Source organism: Cygnus olor, chromosome 15, assembly GCF_009769625.2.
Source record: "Cygnus olor isolate bCygOlo1 chromosome 15, bCygOlo1.pri.v2, whole genome shotgun sequence".
Lineage (NCBI taxonomy): Eukaryota > Metazoa > Chordata > Aves > Anseriformes > Anatidae > Cygnus > Cygnus olor.
The window spans coordinates 4901002-4922132 of record NC_049183.1 but is presented as its reverse complement, the minus strand read 5'-3'; the positions used below and the strand labels follow the sequence as shown (position 1 = coordinate 4922132).

The window sequence follows — 21131 nt, the reverse complement described above, 5'->3', positions numbered from 1 at the left end:
TGCCGTTCTGTTTCTCCCAGCTGCTGGCGCTGTGCTGGTGGTGCGGTTTTACCAGGCTCCGGCCGGGTGGGTTACTGACCTCCCCCCGGCCTTGCTGGGCTGCTTCGCCTTGTACTTGCAGCTCTCTGCCGAGGCTATTGGCGCTATTAATCTCTGGAGGCCCAGCTGTCTGTGGGTGCTTTTGGCCGCAGGAAGCGATCCCAGCGGCAGCGGACCAGCCCCACTGCAGCCAGAGGGAGGAGGAGGCGGCGGCTGTCGTCGCAGGGGCAGCCGGGTGAGGCACTGCCCGTGTCTCTGTGGCCGCCGCTCAGAGCCAGCTTTCCCGTGTCTGCAGGCGATGCTTTCGTGCAGTGTCTGCTGAAAATACACCTTTGTTCGCACGAGTGCAGCAAGCCTCCGAACCCGGGCAGCCGCGCGAGGTCTGGGGAGCTGGTGCTGTACCCACCAGAGCTGGAGAACCCGCTGCCGAGCATCTCCCACGCTGTTCCTGGGAGGCAGCGCGTCCTTCCGTGTGGCTGCCGGCGCTGCCAGCCTGTGGACCAAGCTGTGAGGCTGGGGCTGGAGCACGGGTCTCCTCGTGGCAGAGGGCACCTCCGAGGCGAAGCCGGGAAGAGGGGATTTGCTGGGCTCAGTCTCCGAGCACAGCAGGGGTGTTGTTTGGCTCAATAGCTCCTTTCCCCCAGCTTTGTGGTTTGCATTTCCCGGCTCCAGTTGCTGAATGTGATGTGTTGAAGTGAATTCAGCTGCCTGGCACAAGACCTTTGAGTTCAGGGGTCTGTGAAAGATAATTATTTGGCATTTATCCTGAGCTGCTGGCGGGGCCGTGCTTCCTCCTCTTGTCTCGTAGTCCCAGGGTCAGCCGTGCTGCTGGCTGGCTGTGCTCGTGCCGGGGCTGACCCCCTGCAGTGGGGTGACGTGGTGAGTGCCAGCACAGCTCACCTCCCGCTGGGGCCGGAGAGCTTCCTCGGGGAACCCCTGCGTGCCTGCCGGAGGGATGGCTAAGCTGGAAGTGGGAGGAGGGCTGGTGGGTTCCTCCAGAGAAGGGAAGGGCTTGGGTGCAGCACCCTGGGGCGCGGACCTTTCTCCCCTGTGCTTCTCTCAACCATGCCTCTCATCTGGGACAAGAGTTTGTTCTGGGAAAGCACCGCTAACATTGCAAAACCAACACTTCTGACGCCCTGTATCGCGGGGAGGCGGAGGCGCAGCCTGAAATCTTAACCAAAAGAGTGGGCTACAAGTGCTTTCCTGGCCGTCCTCGGGCCGGTTGTGGTTCTGTAATCCTGTGCTCACACCCCTCAACTAAAGCTTTTCCCTGCCTGCGGCTGGGTGAAGGACCCCTGCGAGGGGGCGCAGCTGCCAGAAGTGGGTCACGGCCCATGCGGTGGCTCCCTTTGCACGGCAGCCTTCGGGGTGACTTGCAGAGCCCTGGGCAGCAGCGTGCTCGCCCGGCGGCTCTCTCCCGATGCCCCGGTGCGGCGGAGGCGCTGCCCGTGGGGCTCCTGCCCTGCTCTGCGTGGTGGGTGCAGCGCCCCACGAGCACGTCCGGGCTCCGTGACTGCGACGTCTCCTGGTGCTCGCAGGCTGGGTTTCCAAACAGCAGCCTCCCTCGCTGCGCGTCCAGATGCTTGCAGCTGCCTCGAGGCCGTGCAGATGGCTGGGACCAGATAGCACCAGAAACCCAGGGCGCCTCTGGCTCTCGAGGGCTCCTAATGACCCTTGAGGAGGGAGCACAGCGGTTATTTTCCACTGTTTCGGGGCTGAGCCAGTTGTTGCAACATCGTTCTGGGAACGGCGATAGCTGCCCTCGGCCTTGCTGCCGACGCCTGGGATGTTTCCCGTCGGCGTGGCCGGTCTCCTCGCACCGTCATCATCATCAGCTCCTGGCGCTCCTCGTGGCAAAATGAAACTTGGGTGCCCAGCTCGCAGGAGTATTGCAGTGCCCAAACACGGGGCCGGGGGTGATTCAGGGCTGCTGTCCACCCACGGCAGCAGGTGGGCTTACATCCCGGGAGCTCTGCAGGGAGAGCACGGCACTTTTGGGCTCGAGCTCCTGCCTTGCTGCGGGGGTTCCTGAGGGCCAGGCTGGGAGCAATGGGGCAGGTGGGTCGGGAGGGAGCTTTGCTGCCCTGGCGGGGCTCAGCAGCCTCCGCTCCACCACGCGGCGAGCCTGGGGGCCGAGCAGCTCGCGAAGCAAGCTCCTGGGCCTTGGCAGTGGGGAGCTGCCTGGGTTTGCGAGGGCACCGTGCTCACTGCTCTTTCCTGTTCCCCAGAGTCCTGCGAAGCGGCGGCGGTCCCCGTCCGATGGGAGGATGGTTGTTCTCAGGCAGTTTGGGCTGCTCCTCTGGAAGAACTACATCCTGCAGGTAGGCTGGCACGGCGCTCCTGGGGGGACACTGCCTTTGTCACTGCCAGACGTGGTTACATCAGAGCTTTCCTGGCATCCTGGTTCTTGTGCTTCTGTGTCCGGGACAGACGGGCAGGGATCAACGCCTGTCTGCCTCTGTCCCCATCCCCTCATGCCCATGTTTCACCATTACCCTCACTTCTGAAATCAGGCGGAGTTCAGCTTCCCTGCCCACGGGCACGATAACCCCCGTGCCCTCCCGTGCGGCGGTGGCTTTTCTGAGCTATCTCCTTACACAAATCCTTTAACGTCCTCCAGCGGCGGCAGTTCCCACGCAGCACCTGTAAACCTGCCGCGACGCAGATGGTTTTACCCCGTTGCTTTCCGCCGTCCTCAGAAGCAGCTTTTAGGGGTGCGTGGGCCGCCTTAAACCACCACTGTCCTGGCACCTGCTCCCAGCCCAGCTCTGTGCGTGGCAGCCTGCTAATTACAAGGGATTTAGGGAGCCCGGGGCTCGCTGCTCATCCTGGTGCCAGCCTTGTCCAGCGGAGTGGCAGCAGGAAGGGGCTGCAGCCCCCGGGAGCAGCGTGGCCGTGCCTCTCGCCAGGCCTGGGCAGCACAGGAGGAGGGAGCAGCAGGCTGTTTTTGCAGCTTCAGTCCCCCTTCTGCACATCAGCACAGCGTCGTGTAAAAGTAAACAGCGGGCAGAGCGGAGGGTGAGCTGGGCTGCTGCCTCCGTGCTAGGAGCAGGGCCAACTTGCAGCGCCCCACCAGGAGCGTGCCTGTGAGCAGCCTCCCGGCACAGGGAGGGGAACACACCTTCCCTGGGCGTGCTTCGGGTACCTCTCCTCACCTTTTCCGAGGCTGGGCACTGACTCGGCTCTGCCATGCCAGAATGCAGAGGGGCGTTTGTTCCCCGCTCAGCCTCCAGCAGGAGATGTGGTCCCGGCCAAGGTGTGGAGCTCCCAAGCCGTCGGCGGGCGATGTGGAGCTGGGTACCGGGGTGGGGGCACACGGCTTGCCCTGGGCTGGCAGCAGCAGCCGTTTGCGGTGATGGTTACGGATGAGTTGCCTCTGAAACACGGCAGCGTGAACGACTTCCGTGGTAGCGAAAGCCCGTGCTGGTAAATGTGTATTAGCCGCCAAGTTCACGGAGCCAGGCAGCCCTTCTGGAGAAAGTCCAAGGGACTATTAGAGGGTTAATATGATAGTAAATCTGCAGGAGGCAGCTGGTCTGCAAGAGCTGCATTATAAAACCATCAGACAACTGCAACGCTCACTTTTATGAGCGTCGCCTTTGGAACACTCCTTTTCCCTGCCAGCCCAGAGCCTCCGCATCCCGTCTGCGATGCCAGGGCTGACTCTGTGCTCCTTGCGCTGAGAGGCTGCCCAACTTGCTCCTTTTTTCCCTCCCGTCTGAAAAATAAAACCTTTCTCCAGTCTGCAGAGAGCCTGTGAGGTTATAACGTGATGGGCAGCGCCGCTCGGGGGCTGATGTTTGTGGATCTAAAGGAGCTGCTGCGGAGCACGGGGCTGGAGCAGCGGTCAGTGCAGGCAGGGGAGGAGAGACCCCGAGCTGCCGAGACAGCGAAGTTGGGAGAATAAACCTCTCGGTGCTCCTCTTGCCCCGTGTGCCTCTGTCACTCCCTGTTCCAGCAGACAGGGGCTGCGGTGCCCTGTGCTCCTGTAGGGTCCTCCACAGCCCCTGGAGGCTGGCGTTGTTGCTTCTGCCCTGTGCATGCACCCAAAATATTCCACGGTGCCGCGGATCTCACCGGGGCTTGCTGGGCCTGGGTGCGTGCAGAGAAATCTCAGGAGCCGTGGCTGCAGCGATCGAGGTCGGGCGAGATGGGTTTGCCCTGCTTGTGGGCAACTCGGGCTGCAGGAGGAAGCGCGGCGCTGGGTACAGCACCAGCCCCAGGGCTGTCCCGTTCCCCCTCCCCTCTGCCCTGCTGCCCACGTTGGTACGTGCTACAGCAATAACCTCTGTCGTTTTCACAGAGATCCTACTGCATTTCCCGTTTTATCCCCCATTTCCTTCCCTCTTCTTGCTTTCTGGGCCTTTTGGGCTGCAGTGCCTCACTCCTGGCCATTTCCAGTGCCCCATCCCCTCCGTTCCCAGCGCTCACGCTCCTTCACAGCTGCATCTGCAGAGCCACAGCTCCTTGCCACCCCCCCCCCGCTGCAAACCATCCTGCAAAAGGTTGACTCTCGGCCGCCTGCCAGCAGAAATGGAGGAACCCAATTTTAAATGCTAATGAATGCCCAGGCTGAGCACGTGCTGGCAGTTAGTGCAAAGTCTGAAGTCTTGAGAGGCAGCCCCGGGGGAGAACGAGGGGCCGGAGGGTGGTGCTCGGGCTCTGCTGCCTGGGACGCTCGCTGAGCTCAGGCTGACTCTAAAGGCACGTGGCTCAAAGCCGGACGGATATTAGGGAAGGGGACAGAAACCGCCGTGGCTGGGAAGTCCTGGGAGGTGTGGGAACCTCCTCGGTGCAGCCATCAGAGCCCGCCAGGCCTCGTGGTTAACTTGGCTGCTTCCTTCGTTGTGGCCAGCTGCAGGAAAGCCCCGGCTGTGAAACCCAGGTGGCTGCAGGCGCTGTGAGGTGCAGGAGCGCTTCGGTCACCCGGCGTTCACGCGCCCTGGTCGTGGTTACTGCACTTGATCTGCTTCCAGCGTTAACATCTCGGTTCTGTTTTTGTTCTCCCCTCCCCTCGGCTTTGCTGCAGAAACGGCAGATTTTGGTAACGGTCATAGAAATCTGCCTCCCGCTGCTGTTTGCTGCCATCCTGATTGCGCTTCGGCATCGGGTGCACTCCATCAGCCACCCCAACGCCACCATCTACCCCGCCGAGTCCGTGGATGACCTGCCGGGCTTCTTCTACCGCCGGCACCCGAGCAACCCCTGGGAGCTGGCGTACGTCCCCTCCAACAGCAGCGCCGTGAGGAGCATCGCTGAGGCGGTGGAGAGAGCTTTACCCATCAGCATCCGAGGTGAGCGGGGCCAGGCGGCAGCTCGTGCGTGGTCGCGGCTCCGTCCTGCACCGCCGTGGTGACGTGGACGGGGCGCGATGTTCTCGGCTTCTTGGGTGCTGGGGCAGCGCCTGTGCTCTGACGGCCGGGGTGAGGAGGTCTCCCAGAACAGACCTCTGCTCGGCGGCCTGGTCGGGTAAAGCAAATGAGGTTGGAAAAAAGGGCATCCAGCTGGACTAATTTATGCTTCGTCAGTCTGTCTTCCACCCTGGGAACTAGTGGGGCGACCAGAAATTCTCAGACAAATTTTTATTCGGATAAATACCCACACTCAGTTCCAAGGATGCCTCGGTTTTGTCAGAATGTCAAGGCAACGGTTCTACTTTGTCAAGCTACAGGATTTAGTTCTGATTTTTGTCGCATCTTGTTGCAGTTTCTATCTAGAAAAATATTGGCTTAAAATAGTTGAAGAAAGTGGCTGTCGCTTCCCTAAAGCTAAGCATTTTGGAAATCTCCTTGCACAGAAAATTTTAGCACTTCGTATTTCAAACTGAAAATAACGTTAGGTTTTTCTGTGAAAGGAAATCTAACTTCTGCTCTCTGAGTACCGGCAGCTCACAGCCCAGCTTTCCTCCCTGCAGCTCAGGGCTTCGCCTCAGAGAGGGAGTTTGAGGAGTACGTCAGGGTGGACAACCGCTCGGGCAGCGTGCTGGCTGCTGTCGTCTTCAAGCACCGCTTCAACCACAGCACGGCCCCGCTGCCCCTCCAGGTGAGTGCTGTGGGTCCCCAGGGACAGCGGGGCTGGATGCAGCCCCCTGGCACCTTGCGGCAGCTGCTCCCGGGACGTGTCCCGGAATCGCCCCTTTGTGGTTGGTGTGTGATGTGGACGTCGTCCCCGCAGGTGGACTATGAGCTGCGCTTCAAGTACAGCCCCAGGAACGCCCCACGGAGCGAGCAGACGGGCTTGAACCCCAACTTGGACCGTGACTGGCACACCAGCTACCTCTTCCCACTCTTCCAGCTGCCCGGCCCCCGGGAGGCCAAGTTTGCGGATGGGGGAACGCCAGGTGAGGCCGCTGGCGGGTTTGCACTGCTCTGCCAGCCAAGGAGATAGGCGTGTGGATGTTCTTCTTTTCTCTTTTTAAATGGGTTAATGGAAAGTATATTTCAGGGTCCAAACTATCTAGGATTTATCGTGCTATTTAAATACTTCAAATAGAGCAATTCTGTGGTTTGAGCGCAGGTTTTAAATGAAAGCCAGACCACAGACTGAGCAGGAGGCAGCAGCCACGTTGCCGGAACTGGCACCAGTTTCAGACTAGCCCAGCTCTTGATTTCGGGAGCTTCCTTTCTGGCTGTGAAAGGGATATTTCCCCCAGTCTGGTGTCTTCTTCCTCCTGATTTCATGGCGACATCAAGAAGAAGACTGAGGGACTGAGAAAGCAGGCAGACTGTTCTTGCTCACAGTGTAAATAAAACCGAGCACAAGAGGACAATACCTGCTAGTTCAAATATTTTGCAGGACGGGGTGACCAGAAGCTGGGATCAATTCTCTCACTACAGTATTTGTTTAGCAAATTAGTTAATATATAACATTTAGTAATCTCATATTCTCACCTTTTCCTTACCTGTCTAGCGCGTTTTAAGCAGCCAACTTTCAAAATGCTCACTTGGGGCGTTCTAAACAGAATCTGAGTCTCAATTTAAGTAACGTGGCAGAAAGCCCAAGTAACAATAGAACGGTTAAAAAAGAAAAATAAATCTTTCAGTATTTTCTAATGCACAAAATTTTTAAACCAAATGTGTCAGTAATGGGATATATTCTTCCTCACCAAAACATACTGTAGTATCCCATGTTCTTGGTTTACCAAAAAAAAACCAAAACACCACTAATAAGCTCTGCTCAGTGGCATTGTTGATGGTTAACGATGACCGAGAATCTTTCTGCCCACATGTTTTTATTTGTCTAAGAGGATTGCAGTTTATTTCGAGGTTCTCTGCTAGCTGCTTTTAAATGATGATTACTAAAGATTTAAATTACTCTGATTTAAATCTTTCCCAGCATCTGCTGGAACGATAGTGTTTTCATAGTAACGTTTCCTTCTGTTATGAGCTCTTTTTATGTTTCCTGCTCTTCCCAAGAAATCCCTCCTTCTGTAAAGGCTGCTTCTCTTCCAAAGGCGCCGTGCTCTTCTCTGCTTCCTGGAGAACACGCGCCCGTCCCTACTTCCTGGTGTTGTTGCCATGCAGGTTATATCCGAGAAGGTTTCCTGGCAGTGCAGCATGCTGTGGACAGGGCCATCATGCAGTACCATGCCAATGCTACCGCCGCCAGCCTGCTGGAGAACATCACGGTGGTGGTGCAGCGCTTCCCCTACCCGCCCTACGTCAACGACCTCTTTGTCCTCGCCATCCAGAACCAGCTTCCCCTGCTGCTCATGCTCAGCTTCACCTACACCTCGCTCAACATCGTCCGCGCTGTCGTGCACGAGAAGGAGAAGAAGCTGAAGGTAATGCGAGGGTCTTTGAGCTGGTGTTTCCCGCGCTGCCCTTTTCATGGATGTAGATGCTGCAGGAGGAGCTTTCCCTTGCTTTGTGCTGCCGGGAGCTTCTTTCTGAAGGAACCACGTCTCCTGTGGCATGATCACCTGGTGGTCGGCAGCCCTCACTGCTGTCCGTGCAGATACCCTGTGCACTGAGCATCCTGGCTATGCTGCCCTGGCTGCACAGGGTGCCCTAACAAGCCAGGTAGCAACCAAATCACAGAATTGTAGGGGTTGGAAGGGACCTCCAGAGATCACCAGGTCCAACCCCCCTGCCAAAGCAGGTTCCCTAGAGCAGGTTGCCGAGGTAGGCGTCCAGACGGGCCTTGAATATCTCCAGAGAAGGAGACTCCACAACCTCCCTGGGCAGCCTGTTCCAGTGCTCTGTCACCCTCACCGTGAAGAAGTTCTTTAGCATGTTGATGCAGAACTTCCTGTGCTCCATTTTGTGGCCGTTGCCCCTTGTCCTGTCCCCGCAAACCACTGAAAAGAGGTTGGCCAAATCCCTCTGTCTCCCACAATTAAGGGATTTATAAACATTGATAAGATCCCCTCTCAGTCTTCTTTTCTCAAGGCTGAATAGGCCCAGGTCTCTCAGCCTCTCCTCATAGGGGAGGTGCTTCAGGCCCCGTGTCACCTTTGTGGCCCTCCGCTGGACTCTTTCCAGGAGATCCCTGTCTTTTTTGTACTGGGGAGCCCAGAACTGGACACAGTACTCCAGGTTAAATCCCCGCTGGGTTTGGAGCCAGCACACAGGAGTCGGGGAGGCACGATGGCAGCGGATTAGCAAGGCCCTGAGAGGAATGTCGCTAATCCTGCTGCTGGGACGTAGCTCTGCGCTCCGCTTCCCTTGGTGTGAGGGTGCTCAGAGGGGCAGCCTGCAGAGAGGCAGCTCTCACGGGTGCAGAAGTTCAGCGTGTGGGAAACAGGACTTTTGTCTTTTAAATTTGGAACCCCATGTTTATGTGCTGTGGTGCGTGGGCGGCGGGGAGCTCGGCTGACGCGGTGGTTACGACAGCCAGGCTGCGTGCAGGGCTCGGCCTGCCCCCTGTCCCATAGCCACGCCAGCCCCTCCTGCTGTGGCTTCAGGTTCTCCTCACCCCACTGTCACATTGTCCCTCCTTGGGGAGGTGGGGGACACCCTGTGATGCTGAAGGGCTGCGCAGGAATGCTTCAGCTCCTGTGGGGCACCCGGCGGCTGCCGCCTCCCTCGCTGGTGCTGTGGGGCAGAGCGGTCTCCACCTCCCCTTGCCGTGCCCGCGTTCCCCTGCCCAGGAAGTGTGAGAGCAGCCCCGGGTGACGGCATGACCTCCCTGCAGGAGTACATGCACATGATGGGGCTCAGCAACTGGTTGCACTGGAGCGCCTGGTTCCTCATGTTCTTCCTCTTCCTCCTGGTGTCCGTGTTCTTCGTCACCGTGCTCTTCTGTGTCCAGGTGAGTGTCTTCCCTCGGGCCAGAAGCTCTGCGGTGGTGGGGCACGAGGGTGACAGGGCTCCTCTGCCGCAGGCTGGGCTGCCCTGGTGACTTGGGACTCGTCCCTGTGTGTCGCAGAGGCTGGAGTTGTGTGGGCAAAGCTGGAGCTCTCTGTGGGTGAATGCACGTGGAGGGCACCCAGGAGTCTGTTTCAGTTGCTCTCAGCCTCAGGGTGTTGAATCCACAGCCCTGCACCCCGTAGCTGCCTCACAAGGCAGCAGTGAGCCTCCCCAGGAGGTTGGGTGGGAGCTCTGTGGGTGCAGGCACTGTCCAGGCAGGGCCATCCCACTGCTGAGGGCTGCGTCCTCGGGGCCTCGAGCTCTCCAATCCTCATACCTGCACCACGAGAAGCAGGAGGCGGCTGTCTGGATGCAGAGCAAGGCATCCCCTGCCTCGTAGACCCTGCATCACACAAGGACGGCCCCCGTTTCCTTCCTCTGGACTGCTCTGGGAGGGCCTGAGTGTTTCCACCTGCCTCTGTTTGCCTTTAACCCACGGAGGACATCAGGCTCTGCTGGCCCTGTGTGCCTGCCACTGTGAGCGGCTCTGTCAGCCCCACGCCTGACCCCGTTTTCTCGGTAGGTGAGCGAACAAGGAGCGGTGCTTACCAACAGCGACCCCACGCTGGTGTTCACCTTCCTCGCCATCTTCTCCATCTCCTCCATTTCTTTCAACTTCATGGTGAGCACCTTCTTCTCGAGAGGTGAGTTCCTCCCCGCCCGCCTCCTTGCAGGGCTGGGTGGGTCAGCCATGCAATGCCGGGGGTTGTGCTGTAAGACCTTTGATTAATTTTGGTTGGGAGGGAGTCCTGGAGGTCATCAATGCGTGCTAAGCAGGGCCAGCTCCAGAGTTACACGAGGTTGAACAGGGCTGCGTGTAGAATAACTTGTTTTGACATGTGGAGGGGGGTCCTTTCCTCCCTTTTTTGGCTGCATTTTCCACATAGTACATTGGAAGTGTACACTGTCACTTCCCAAACCAGATGGGCTCATGTGTTAGGGCCTCGTCCAGCTGCTGCAGCCCCAGAGTGCACTGGGTTGGGCAAGTCATCATCCTGCCCCCCGTGTACAAAAGGTCTGGATCTCTGTGGATGGAAAGCTGGTGAGAAGTTGGTTGATATTTTCCCTCCCGCTTTTCTCTGTGCTTGCAGCAAATGTTGCGGCTGCTGCTGGTGGCTTCCTGTACTTCTTCTCCTACATCCCCTACTTCTTCATCTCGCCTCGCTACGACCTCATGTCCCACAGCCAGAAGCTGGCGTCCTGCCTTATCTCCAACGTGGCCATGGCCATGGGGGCACAGCTTATAGGCATGTTTGAAGGAAAAGGTGAGCACGTCCTCCGGTGCATCAGTGCTTCCTGCGGTGGGTCGGGACGGGCTGGCAGGTGGTTGGAGGGGCAGAAAGAAGTCGGGGAGAAGGTGGATGAGAGCAGGACGGGTAATTTCCGGGTGCTCCACAGCTCTTGTCAGAACCAGGGCTCTGCCCTCTCCAAACCCATGCATATGGCATTCACCAAATGGAGTCTCTGCTTTGCACAATGCTGTCACATGCCGCTTTGGTGGCAAAGTTAATTCTGTTCCAAGGGATGGGAACTTACTGTGTTTCCTCCTTTCCTTTTTTTTTTTTTTTAAATTTCTACATTAGTAGGAATTTGCTGTTGGTTCCAGCAGAGGCAGCATTTTTGCAAAGTGGTGGGACTAAAAGGAGGCTGCAGGGATGGAAGGGCAGTGGCTGGAGATGAGATGGTTTCTTCCCAGGGCAGTTATGGAGAAAGTGATAGAAGAAGTTTGGTGATGTGTGCAAGGGACAGGGTGGGAGCCTCTAGATTTAGTACGCTTCTGCTACGTCTTTTCTCTACGTATTTGAAATGGAGATTGTAGGGCTGTGCACGTGCTTCTCATTATAGAGCACTGAATTAGGGTAGGGGATGCTATCTTACAGCCCTGGGAACACATGCTGCTCCCCTCCATCCTTCTGGGGGTGAGCGAGCGCCCTTGGCAGGGATGAGCAGTGCCCTGTGTCACTGCAGGGACTGGCGTTCAGTGGAGGGACCTCATGAAGCCCATCAGCGTGGACGACAACTTCACCTTGGCACAAGTCCTGGGGATGCTGCTCCTGGACTCGGTGCTCTACGGCCTGGTGGCCTGGTACGTGGAGGCTGTCTTCCCAGGGGAGTACGGCGTGCCGCAGCCCTGGTACTTCTTCCTGACGGTGAGCAATGCTTACGCACCCTTTCCAGCAGGACTTACGGGCATTACCCAGCGATGTTTTCTGGTTTGGGGCTGTGCAGCAAGTCAGACTAAAGCGAAGTGGTGGCACCATCAGCTTCCAAAACCGGGGGGCCTGCAGTGCGTCTGCGGTAAAGGGTGATGCAGCCAGATTTTTGTCTATGAACTATGTCTTGCAGGTCTTCTTGTCTTTAAATCTTTGTCCCAACGCTTCTTGGCACGCATGGTGTTGCTAACCATGTCTCCATGCCCCAAGCAAAGGCATTAGAGAGAAGACCCAGGTGAGGGTCAGCAGACACAGTCGCTTGAGACCACCCTGAGCAGCCAGGTGCAGCGGGGTCTGTCCTGTGCTGTCACTGCTGGCCTGGGGAGGCTGCAGCTGCAGGGCCAGCCAGTCGTCACCCGTCGGCTGTGCTGCCCTCACTGCCAGCCGTGCCACTGCCAGGTCTGATGTCAGCCCAGCCTTCACTGTGGTGGTCACTGCAGCTCAGCTGCTCGCTGAGAATTCCCTAAGCTGCACTGACACATCGCTTCTGATCGCATGAACGTGGGGAGGCTTTTCTTCCTCCCCTCTAAATCCCCTTATCGCAGCATAATTGCACTCTGGCGTCTGACTTCCTCTTGAAGCTAGACCCATGCAGAGCTCTTGGTGGAGTGGAGATGCAGCTGTTGAGATGCTGATTTGGGGCAGAAGGCAGTAGTACCCCAGTGCAGCCTTGTGCTGGGCATGTTGGTGTGCTGGCACTCAGATGCCCTGGGTCCGGGAGTTGCTGACTTGCTATTTACACAGGGTTTTAAGGTCCTGGACATTTCATTCCTAGAGAAGCAGGTCAAAAAGGGTGTAACTGCAGCAAGTGGATCCCAGGCCTTTTCTGTTTAGAGCATACAGGGTTTTGGGGGCTGATTGTCCACTGTGTTTATTCTTAAGGCTTTTCAAGGCAGGGTGCTTCTACCTGAGCAATTTTGCTTCTCATTGAAGCACTGATCTTTTCCATGGGACCAAAGTGGTGGAATAGCTGCCTGTGTGATCACAGGTGTTATAAGGGAAAAGCAGACGGTGGGGGACAGCAGCAGGGCAGGAGGAGCAGTTCCACCCTCTGGCTGGCCTGCCTGCTGCAGATGCGCTGGTTAGCAACTGACAGCCCAAAAAGAGAGGTCTTGCAGATCCCTGGGAGGCATCTGCATGGAGAGGAGCGTGGGGGAGCAGGGTCAGTCCATGCCATGCCTGAGTGTCTCTCTGCCTTCTCCTGTCAGCCCTCGTACTGGTGTGGGCGCCCCAGGACTGTCGTGGGAAAAGAGAAGGAGGAGGAGGAGGACCCTGAGAAAGCCCTGAAGAGCCAGTACATTGAGGAGGAGCCTTCTGACCTCGTGTCAGGAATCAAAATAAAGCACCTTTCCAAGGTACTGCCTTCCCAGCACAGCACCAGCACCAGTTCTGGTCCTGTGCTCTCCCATCCCCCGTGCTGTCTCAGCATTCGAGCAGTCCCTGGCCGTGCAGTTTCTGCAAGGAGCAGCCAGGTGTGGTGGCCAACAGGAGCACAGCTCAGGTCTTTTCCCACAACAATTTGTCAAGCGATGTCACAGCACCCTGAGCTCACAGGGTGCCTCAATCCCTGCTCAGGAAGGGCAGTAGGCATGGGAGGAGGAAGGCAGGGCTGCTGGTCTGTGTGGTGTTCAGGCAGAGCAGCCCTGTTCTTCCAGCACAGCAGGCCTGCAGTGCTCTCCGTCCTGGTCCCACCAGGCTGACCTGTGCTTGCCCGTGCAGCAGCAATGCCCGTTGCACCTTGTGCTTGGTTTTCTGAAAGCTCCCACCTATGGGGAGGTTCCCCATCACTTACTGCCCTCTTCACCTAGGGCCCTGTAGTGCAGGTAAGGCTCTTCCCCAGAGCTGGTTGCATTTCATGGTGGGCTGAAGTGTTAGGTACCCATGGGTGCAGGATAACTGCGCTGAGCCTGCTGAATGCTGCTGTCTGATGCCAACCCCACGTGAGCATCACAGGCTTGGACTGCCTGGAGGAACGGAGGGCGCAGATCTGACAGCACTCGCCGTGAGTGCGGCGTCAGCTCATTAACGTGATCTCTGCAGGTCTTCAGAGTGGGAAACAAGGTGAAAGAGGCAGTCAAGGACTTAACGGTGAACATGTATGAAGGGCAGATCACCGTTCTGTTGGGACACAACGGTGCTGGGAAGACCACCACTCTGTCCATGCTCACAGGTAGGGGCTGTGTCCTGCCATGGGCAGGAGCAGGGGGTGCTGCCTGCGGGCTTGCTGGGCAGGGCTGGCTGGGGAAGGGGAGCTGTGTGTCCTCTTTGAGCATGGGGAGGGGTTTTGCTCTTCCTCAGAGCACCTTGGGTTTGCTGAGCTGTTAGCCGGGGACGGCAGGGTGTTGGGAAGCACATCAGTGCCTGGGGGAGATGGAGGGAGCCTGGGGGATCGGCCTGAGGGTGTCCTCCAGGAGGGTGTGCAGGCTGCTCGGCCCAGGGGCCCGGAGCAGATCGCAGCCAGCCCTGCAAGGAGGAAGGGCCCGCTGTAGGATGGGTTGCTGTGGGCTTCCCGCACACACAGCGGCACCAGCTTCGCCTGTGGAAGTCTCTCGGCCTCCCCTGCGGGTGGGAGGGAAGAGCTCCGTGCCCCAGCCTCTGCGGGTGCTGGCCGGGCAGCGCCTGGGGGGGCTCGTGGCCATGGCAGGGCCCAGCCCTTTCCTCCAGCTCTGCCCTGCAGCCTCAGCACAGGTCTGCTGCTGCTCCTCACAGGTCTGTACTCCCCGACAAGCGGGCAGGCGTACATCAATGGCTACGAGATCTCGCAGGACATGGTGCTGATCCGCCGGAGCCTGGGGCTGTGTCCCCAGCACGACGTGCTCTTCGACAACATGACGGTGGAGGAGCACCTCCACTTCTATGCAGGGGTGAGCCTGGTGCTGGGGTAGCCTGGGGCTCGTGGTGCAGCACTGCCCGCCGCTCGCAGGGCCATCAGCGGGCAGGCGAGCCCCTGAGTGTGGAGAAGAAGGGTGTGGAGCAGGGGCCGTGGTGGGGCTTAGCAGCCGGTTGCTCGCGAGGTGGGAAGGATCTTTGTCAGGGACGCTTGCCCCTGCAGGTGGACTTAGCCCTCTTTCCCCTTGTCTGGCAGCTGAAGGGATTCCCAGCCTCCAAGTGCCCCGAGGAGATCAACCACGTCCTGCGGATCCTTAACCTGGAGGACAAACGCCACTCGCTGACCAAGGCGCTCTCCGGCGGCATGAAGCGAAAGCTCTCCATCGGCATCGCCCTCATCGGGGACTCCAAGGCAAGCCTCTGCGGTGGGGCTCGCTTTGAGCCTTTTTCCCCGGGGCCGGTGTGGGCTTTTTTTGCAGCTCTGAGGTTGTCCCTCACCCGTTGTGTGCTAGTGGAGATGCAGGGGCAGTGAGAAGGAGGTGGAAGCACTGCCACGAAGGGAAGCAGCTCTGAGACTGATGTTGTGAGGCTGCAGTGCAGCTCTGCTGCCTGGGAACTCCCCCAGGCAAGCCCACTGCATGCACACTGGGAGCTCAAGGCTCGTGGGTCCCAAGGTTACCCCTTCCAGCGCCACCGTGCCTCTCCCAGACCTGTTTTGACCCGTGCCCATCTCCGGTGCACAGGTGGTGATGCTGGATGAGCCGACATCGGGGATGGACCCAGCCTCTCGCCGAGCCACCTGGGACCTCCTCCAGCAGCAGAGGAGCAACCGCACCATCCTGCTGACCACCCACTTCATGGACGAGGCTGACCTGCTGGGGGACCGCATAGCTATCATGGCCAAGGGCGAGCTGCAGTGCTGCGGCTCCTCGCTCTTCCTCAAACGTAAATACGGTAAGGAAGGAGCAGGCAGGCTGTGCTAGAGTGTTTGTCCTCTTCCTGCCTCCCCATCGTGCTGTTATGCCTTTCCTGAGGCTCATACCCTCGCTTGTTTCTCACAGCTAGTCACTCGGAGGTGGCTGGTGCTGTGAAAGCTTTGCGCCTTGGCTTGCCTTCAGCCCTTCTCGCTCGCTGGCTTTTGCATTGTGTCTGCAGCCCATGCAAAGCCAGCAAGGCCCTGCGGTGCCTTGGCAGCCCCTCTCTGTGCTCCATCACTGAAGGGCCAGGTCTGGCCCAGACTGGGCCGTAGCTTACCCTCTTTTTCCCCTCTTCCCAGGGGCAGGATACCACATGGTGATGGTGAAAGAGCCTTACTGTAACCTGGGGGAGATCTCCCGCCTCATCTGTCAGTACGTGCCCAACGCCACCATGGAGAGCAATGCCGGGGCAGAGCTGTCCTTCATCCTACCCAAAGAGAGCACGCACAGGTAATGGTGTCATCTCCTGCTCTCCCTCCCCGAGTGGATCCCCTTTCTGCATGCAGTGGGGGATCTCTGCTCTCTGCATCTTCTGGGAAGGCCCAGGTATGTGTGAGCCCGTGGCTGCAATCCTGGTCCTAGAAAGTCGAGTTGGGTTCCTCTTTTCACTGCAGTCCTCCCCTGTGTCTGCTGGCACGTCACTGTCGTGCCACCATGCCTGTCATGCAGAAACCACCTGGACAGGGTGTGGGAGGCTGGGAGCATTGGTTTCTCTGGATGGGGCGGTGGCATAAGGGTGGCTGAGGCTGCCTGTGACAAGAAAGAACAGCAGAAGACGGAGCCCAAAAGCTGTTCCTAGGGATAGAAGGACACTCAGTGCTGCGGGCAGCCCTGAAGGTGGCTGCAGGACTCAAACCAGCATTTTGCCATCTCTCATCCTCTGCTCACCTGTGGCTGTGCTGAAATCCAAGACCCAGGGTGTGCCCCTGGATAGGTGCTGCACTGCACGGCTTTGTCTGCCGTCCGTGAAACCACCTCCGGGTGCCCCCAAGCAGGGGGAGTTCTGCCTGGTGGAGCTGGCTTTTGACTGCAGCAGAAGGGATGAGCAGCAAAGCCTGACACCTCGCTCATCCTTTCAGGTTTGAGGCCCTGTTCACGGAGCTGGAGCAGAAGCGGGAGGAGCTGGGCATCGCAAGCTACGGTGCCTCTGTCACCACCATGGAGGAAGTCTTCCTGAGGTAGGGGGACAGGCAGGAGGGGGCTGGCCCTGGCCCCGGCAGGGCTAAGTGACAGCAGGGACCTGGGCTGTGGTCCAGCCGGTGGGAAGAGCAGTGTGTGGGGGGACGAGCTGGGTCCTCCATCATGAGCTGAGTCCCCCCTGAGAGTGGTGGTCAGGGACCCTTCGGGGCTGTCTGTGCAATCCGTGTGCCTTAGTCATGTCCTGCAAGAGTTTTCCAGAGGGTAATGGGACTGGGACCAGGGCAGCGTGTGGGCAGGGGTGGCCTGGGCTCTGTGAGCAGCACTGGGACAGTCCCACCAGCCGTCTTGTGGCACAGCCCCTATGTGCATCAGCAGCAGTGGTATCCAGCACAGTCCCCCAGGCATGGATGCTCTCTGGGCTGAAAACGCCAGGTCCAAATGTCGGTGTGAAGTCCCACTAAGTCATGTTTTCACCTTTTCCCTGCAAAAAACAAACATTTGATTTTTAATGAATTAAAAAAAAAATGCAGTTGCAACTGTGGAAGAAGCTTCATACAGGCAGCACCTTTCTCCCACGGGCTCTTTCCAAAGTTCGGTATCTGAATGTCCAGACTGGGGAAAAAACATCTGCCCTGGGGAGAGAGGGAAGGTTGGAAGACTCAACCCAACGCAGGTTGCACTTGGGCTCTCCGCAGCACATGTGGGTTTTGTCTCTTGGGTTTGGCTTCTCCAGCGTGATCCTGTCTGGGTTCGTCTCTCATCCTCCCCTTTCCCTCCTGGTGCAGAGTTGGGAAGCTGGTGGACTCCAGCATGGACATCCAGGCCATCCAGCTGCCTGCTCTGCAGTACCAGCACGAGAGGCGTTCCAACGACTGGGCCATGGATGACTCCAGCAGCCTGAGCGGGATGACGGACATGACGGATGACAGCGGAGCGCTCATCACAGAGGACTGCTCCAGCATCAAGCTCAACACTGGGGTGAGTGCTGGGTGTCAGTGCCCCAGTGCTGGGTGTCAGTGCCCCAGGGACAGGACCTCGGCAGTGGGGTTACCGGACGGAGCCTCCCCACGGCCCCGTCTCTCCTTGTGTGATTTGGAAGTCGCTAATGGAGAAGTGGAATCCTAAACTTCGGTGCAAATTATTTTAAGGGTCGCTTGGGGCTGGTCACTGCCAATCTTCATGTTAATCTTGTGCTCTGTAGAGATGCCACCTTTTGAAGATGTCTAGGTGATCCCAAGTGTTTCTCATCTGCTTTTGCTACAGCACTTGGCATTTCCAGCAGGGAGATGAGAAAGGCTTCTTTCCCTCACTGGGTGTTTCAGATCTGCTGCAGTCCCTCATGGCCCGCTGCCTACATGCCTGTGATAAGTTGCCCCGTCCTTCTCAACGGCATGTCTCAAACTAGAGAGGGAGAAAGATGTTTATGGTTTAAAAAGCAAAGAAGGCGCTCACATGTGCTGGGCTTGGGAGCTCTGGGCCTCTCAGCTGCTTTGGCAGGCAGCCTTGCCGCAGCAATCCTATTTGTGAACCTCCAGTGCTGAGAGTTGGGCTGAGGTGAAGGCCGTGTCTGAAGCTGCTTTTCTGAGACCTTAGATCCCAAAGTGACTGCTTCCTGCTGGGAAGCCGTGGATTCTGAATGGCTGACCAGCCACACTGAAGTCAGGCAGCTGCCCTGCTAACCCCTTTGCTGGAAGCAGGTGGTGGTACAGGCTGGGGGCTGGAGGGGGACAGGGAGGGGGCTCTGGGCTCGTTCCCTCCAGCAGCCGTGCGGGGCGGTGGCTGGGGGGGCTGCCTGTGGCGGCGGGACCGGCGCTGACCTGACTTCTCCCCCGCCAGTTCTACCTGTGCTGCCAGCAGTTCTACGCCATGTTCATGAAGCGAGCCATGTACAGCTGGCGCAACTGGAAGATGGTGGCAGCGCAGTTCCTCGTGCCTCTGATCTTCACCGCCTTTGCCCTCATCGTGGCCAAGACCTTCCCGGGACCCAGGGACTCCTCCCTGCTGAGGCTGACGCTGGAGCCCTACGGCCAGACCATTGTGCCTTTCTCCGTCCCGGCCACCTCGGGCCTGCCGCAGAAGCTGGCAGAGCAGTACGTGGAGCTGCTGGATGCCCAGCGTCAGGCGCCGCTGGAGGTGCTGGGTGAGGCTTGGCAGGGCACCCATGCAATGCCCAGCGACGTGTGCAGGGGCTGCAGGCTTTTCTCCTGCCAGGGCTGGGGTCCCACCTGACATACCCTGTTGTATCCTGTCCTGCACAGGAGGGTCCCATGGCGGGCTCCTTCCCCTCCTCACCCAGGCAGAGCTGTGTTCTCCATGCCCCTGTGTTCGAGGCCGAGTGGGCCACCAGGGCTGGCGCTGCCTGGGGGCTTCTCCAGGTGGCCCCGGCCAGCTCTCATTGCCTGGAGTCTGCTTGTAACGGCAGCGGTGTTCAGCAGGTGGCCTGGAGGAGTACCTCATCTCAAGAGCATCCAAGGAGGGGGGAGCCTTCAACGAGCACTACATCACTGCCGCTGCCTTCGAAGGAGCTGGAAACCGCACGATGGTCACCGCGCTGTTCAACAACCAGGCCTATCACTCCCCCGCCACGGCCCTAATGCTGGCCGACAACGCTGTCTTCAGGGTGCTGGCTGGCCCCAACGCCTCCATCACGGTCACCAACTACCCTCAGCCCCGCAACATCACCGAGAAGGCCAAAGACCAGCTCATGGAGTACGTCTGATCGCGCGGCACTTCCTTTCCTGCTAGGGCTCACGACTTGAATTTGGCACAAATGGGCTTGGTCGCACTGGTGTCAGCAGAGGACCGAGGCGGCAGGTTCTCAGACCAAAACGTAGCTGTGATTGCACTTGGGAAGTCCTGTGGGCAGGTTGTCTGCACCTCGCCTCTACCTTGGGGGTGATGGTGGGACCAGGCAAAGGCAGGGTGGCTGGAGGTTTGTGGTGTGCCAGGAGGGCTGTTTGTGCAAGACGCTTGTCCCACGGAGACGTGCTTTGGTTATGGGGCATTAGTGAAGTGTAGACTCCACGAGAAGCATGGTTAAGGCGTGTTGTCCGTGTGTAGCCTCAGCGTCGGTCTGTCAAGCTGTTCCTGTCCTAACCAGCCCTGCTGCTCTCCCGCAGGGGCCAGACTGGGTTTGCCATTGCAATCAACCTACTCTACGGCATGGCCTCACTTGCCAGCACCTTTGCCCTCCTGCTGGTCAGTGAGCGGGCCATCAAGGCCAAGCACGTCCAGTTTGTCAGTGGCGTCTACGTGGTCAACTTCTGGCTGTCCGCCCTGCTCTGGGACATCATCAACTTTCTCATTCCCTGTGCTCTGATGCTGGTAGGTCACTTCTGACAGCCTAACACCCTCCTGTCTCAGTGAAACCCCTGCAGCTCATGGAAGGTTGCAGGGATCTCCCATATGAGCTCTGGGTGCTTCTTGTGGATTCTCTGGGAGATCTGGGATGTGTGTTGGTAGAGGGAAGAGTGTGAGGCCACCTGGCTCCGGCACTGTTTCTCTTCATACAAAGGACCAGCAAGCACGTTGCCCCTTGGTCCTGCTGGGCAGCTGGTCCGTAGCCCAGCTCCCCTGATCCAGGTCGGTTGGGTGCAGTGGGTGTGGGCACTGGCACTAGAAAATCTCACGTGTGGGAGCATGGAGAGAAATTCCCTGGATTCACCCGTAGGCATCAAAATCTACAGAAAGAGGGCTTTCCTTGGGGGTGGGCATGGGCTGCTGGTGCTGCCAGCAGGAGCTGTCTGTGAGCAGTTACCTGGTCAGGGCGGTGCAGCCTGGGCCATTGAGGCAGGATAGCGTCACTTGCAGTCAAGACAAACATGCACTCTCCTCACCTTGCTGTGCCCCAGGTGATATTCCAAGCCTTTGATGTGCAAGCCTTCACGCAAGACAGCCACCTCGTCGATGTGATGCTGATCTTCCTCCTTTATGGCTGGGCCATCATCCCCCTTATGTACCTCCTCAGCTTCTTCTTCTCGGTGGCAGCCACTGCCTACACCCGTCTCACCATCTTCAACATCCTCTCGGGCACAGCCACCTTCCTTGCTGTCACCATCATGAGCATCCCAGGTGGGTGGCTGCCCTCTCTGCACACCCAGCACTGCACCCTGCAGTCACCGAGAAGACGCAGCCCCTAAGGGGACTCTTTCACACTTAGGCTCTAGGGCCACATAGCAGAAAACCCCCAAGACAGCCCCTTCTCACCCATTAAGCATAACAAAATGTGTTGTTTCTCCTTCTGAGATGTATCAGGGTCTTTCTCTAAAAGCAGCTAAATCCAACCTGTTGATCCTCCTCTGGTCCTCTTTCAGAGCTGGGCTTGGTGGACCTCTCCAGAACCCTGGATAAAGTCTTTCTCGCCTTACCCAATTACTGCTTGGGCCAGTGCATCAGCGACTTCTACCAGAACTACGAGTTCATTCAGTTCTGCACCTCCTCCGTTGAAGCCATCTTCATCTGCAAGGCATTCAGTGAGTCTCTGCCTTGGTCCTGGCCGGCCCCTATTGGGGTTCTCTGTGGGGCGGGTCGTGGGGCTGGGGGGGTCGGGAAGGCTGGTGTGGGTCCAGCAGGGCTGTGGG

At 58.3% G+C, this 21131-nt stretch overlaps 1 protein-coding gene across 1 annotated transcript in view; it reads left to right on the top strand.

The window, feature by feature from the left end:
* ABCA3 (ATP binding cassette subfamily A member 3) overlaps positions 1-21131 on the top strand; it is a 29683-nt gene that overhangs the window by 2888 nt on the left and 5664 nt on the right. Inside the window, 22 exon segments of the mRNA XM_040574311.1 lie at positions 2271-2363; positions 5072-5336; positions 5957-6084; positions 6217-6382; positions 7566-7825; positions 9178-9294; positions 9916-10036; positions 10484-10657; positions 11361-11542; positions 12814-12960; positions 13646-13775; positions 14315-14469; positions 14691-14846; positions 15178-15388; positions 15711-15861; positions 16491-16589; positions 17337-17529; positions 18388-18691; positions 18987-19260; positions 19671-19875; positions 20403-20622; positions 20865-21023. Of these exon segments, the coding sequence (XP_040430245.1) occupies positions 2310-2363; positions 5072-5336; positions 5957-6084; positions 6217-6382; positions 7566-7825; positions 9178-9294; positions 9916-10036; positions 10484-10657; positions 11361-11542; positions 12814-12960; positions 13646-13775; positions 14315-14469; positions 14691-14846; positions 15178-15388; positions 15711-15861; positions 16491-16589; positions 17337-17529; positions 18388-18691; positions 18987-19260; positions 19671-19875; positions 20403-20622; positions 20865-21023 (3871 nt within the window). The 5' untranslated portion in view covers positions 2271-2309.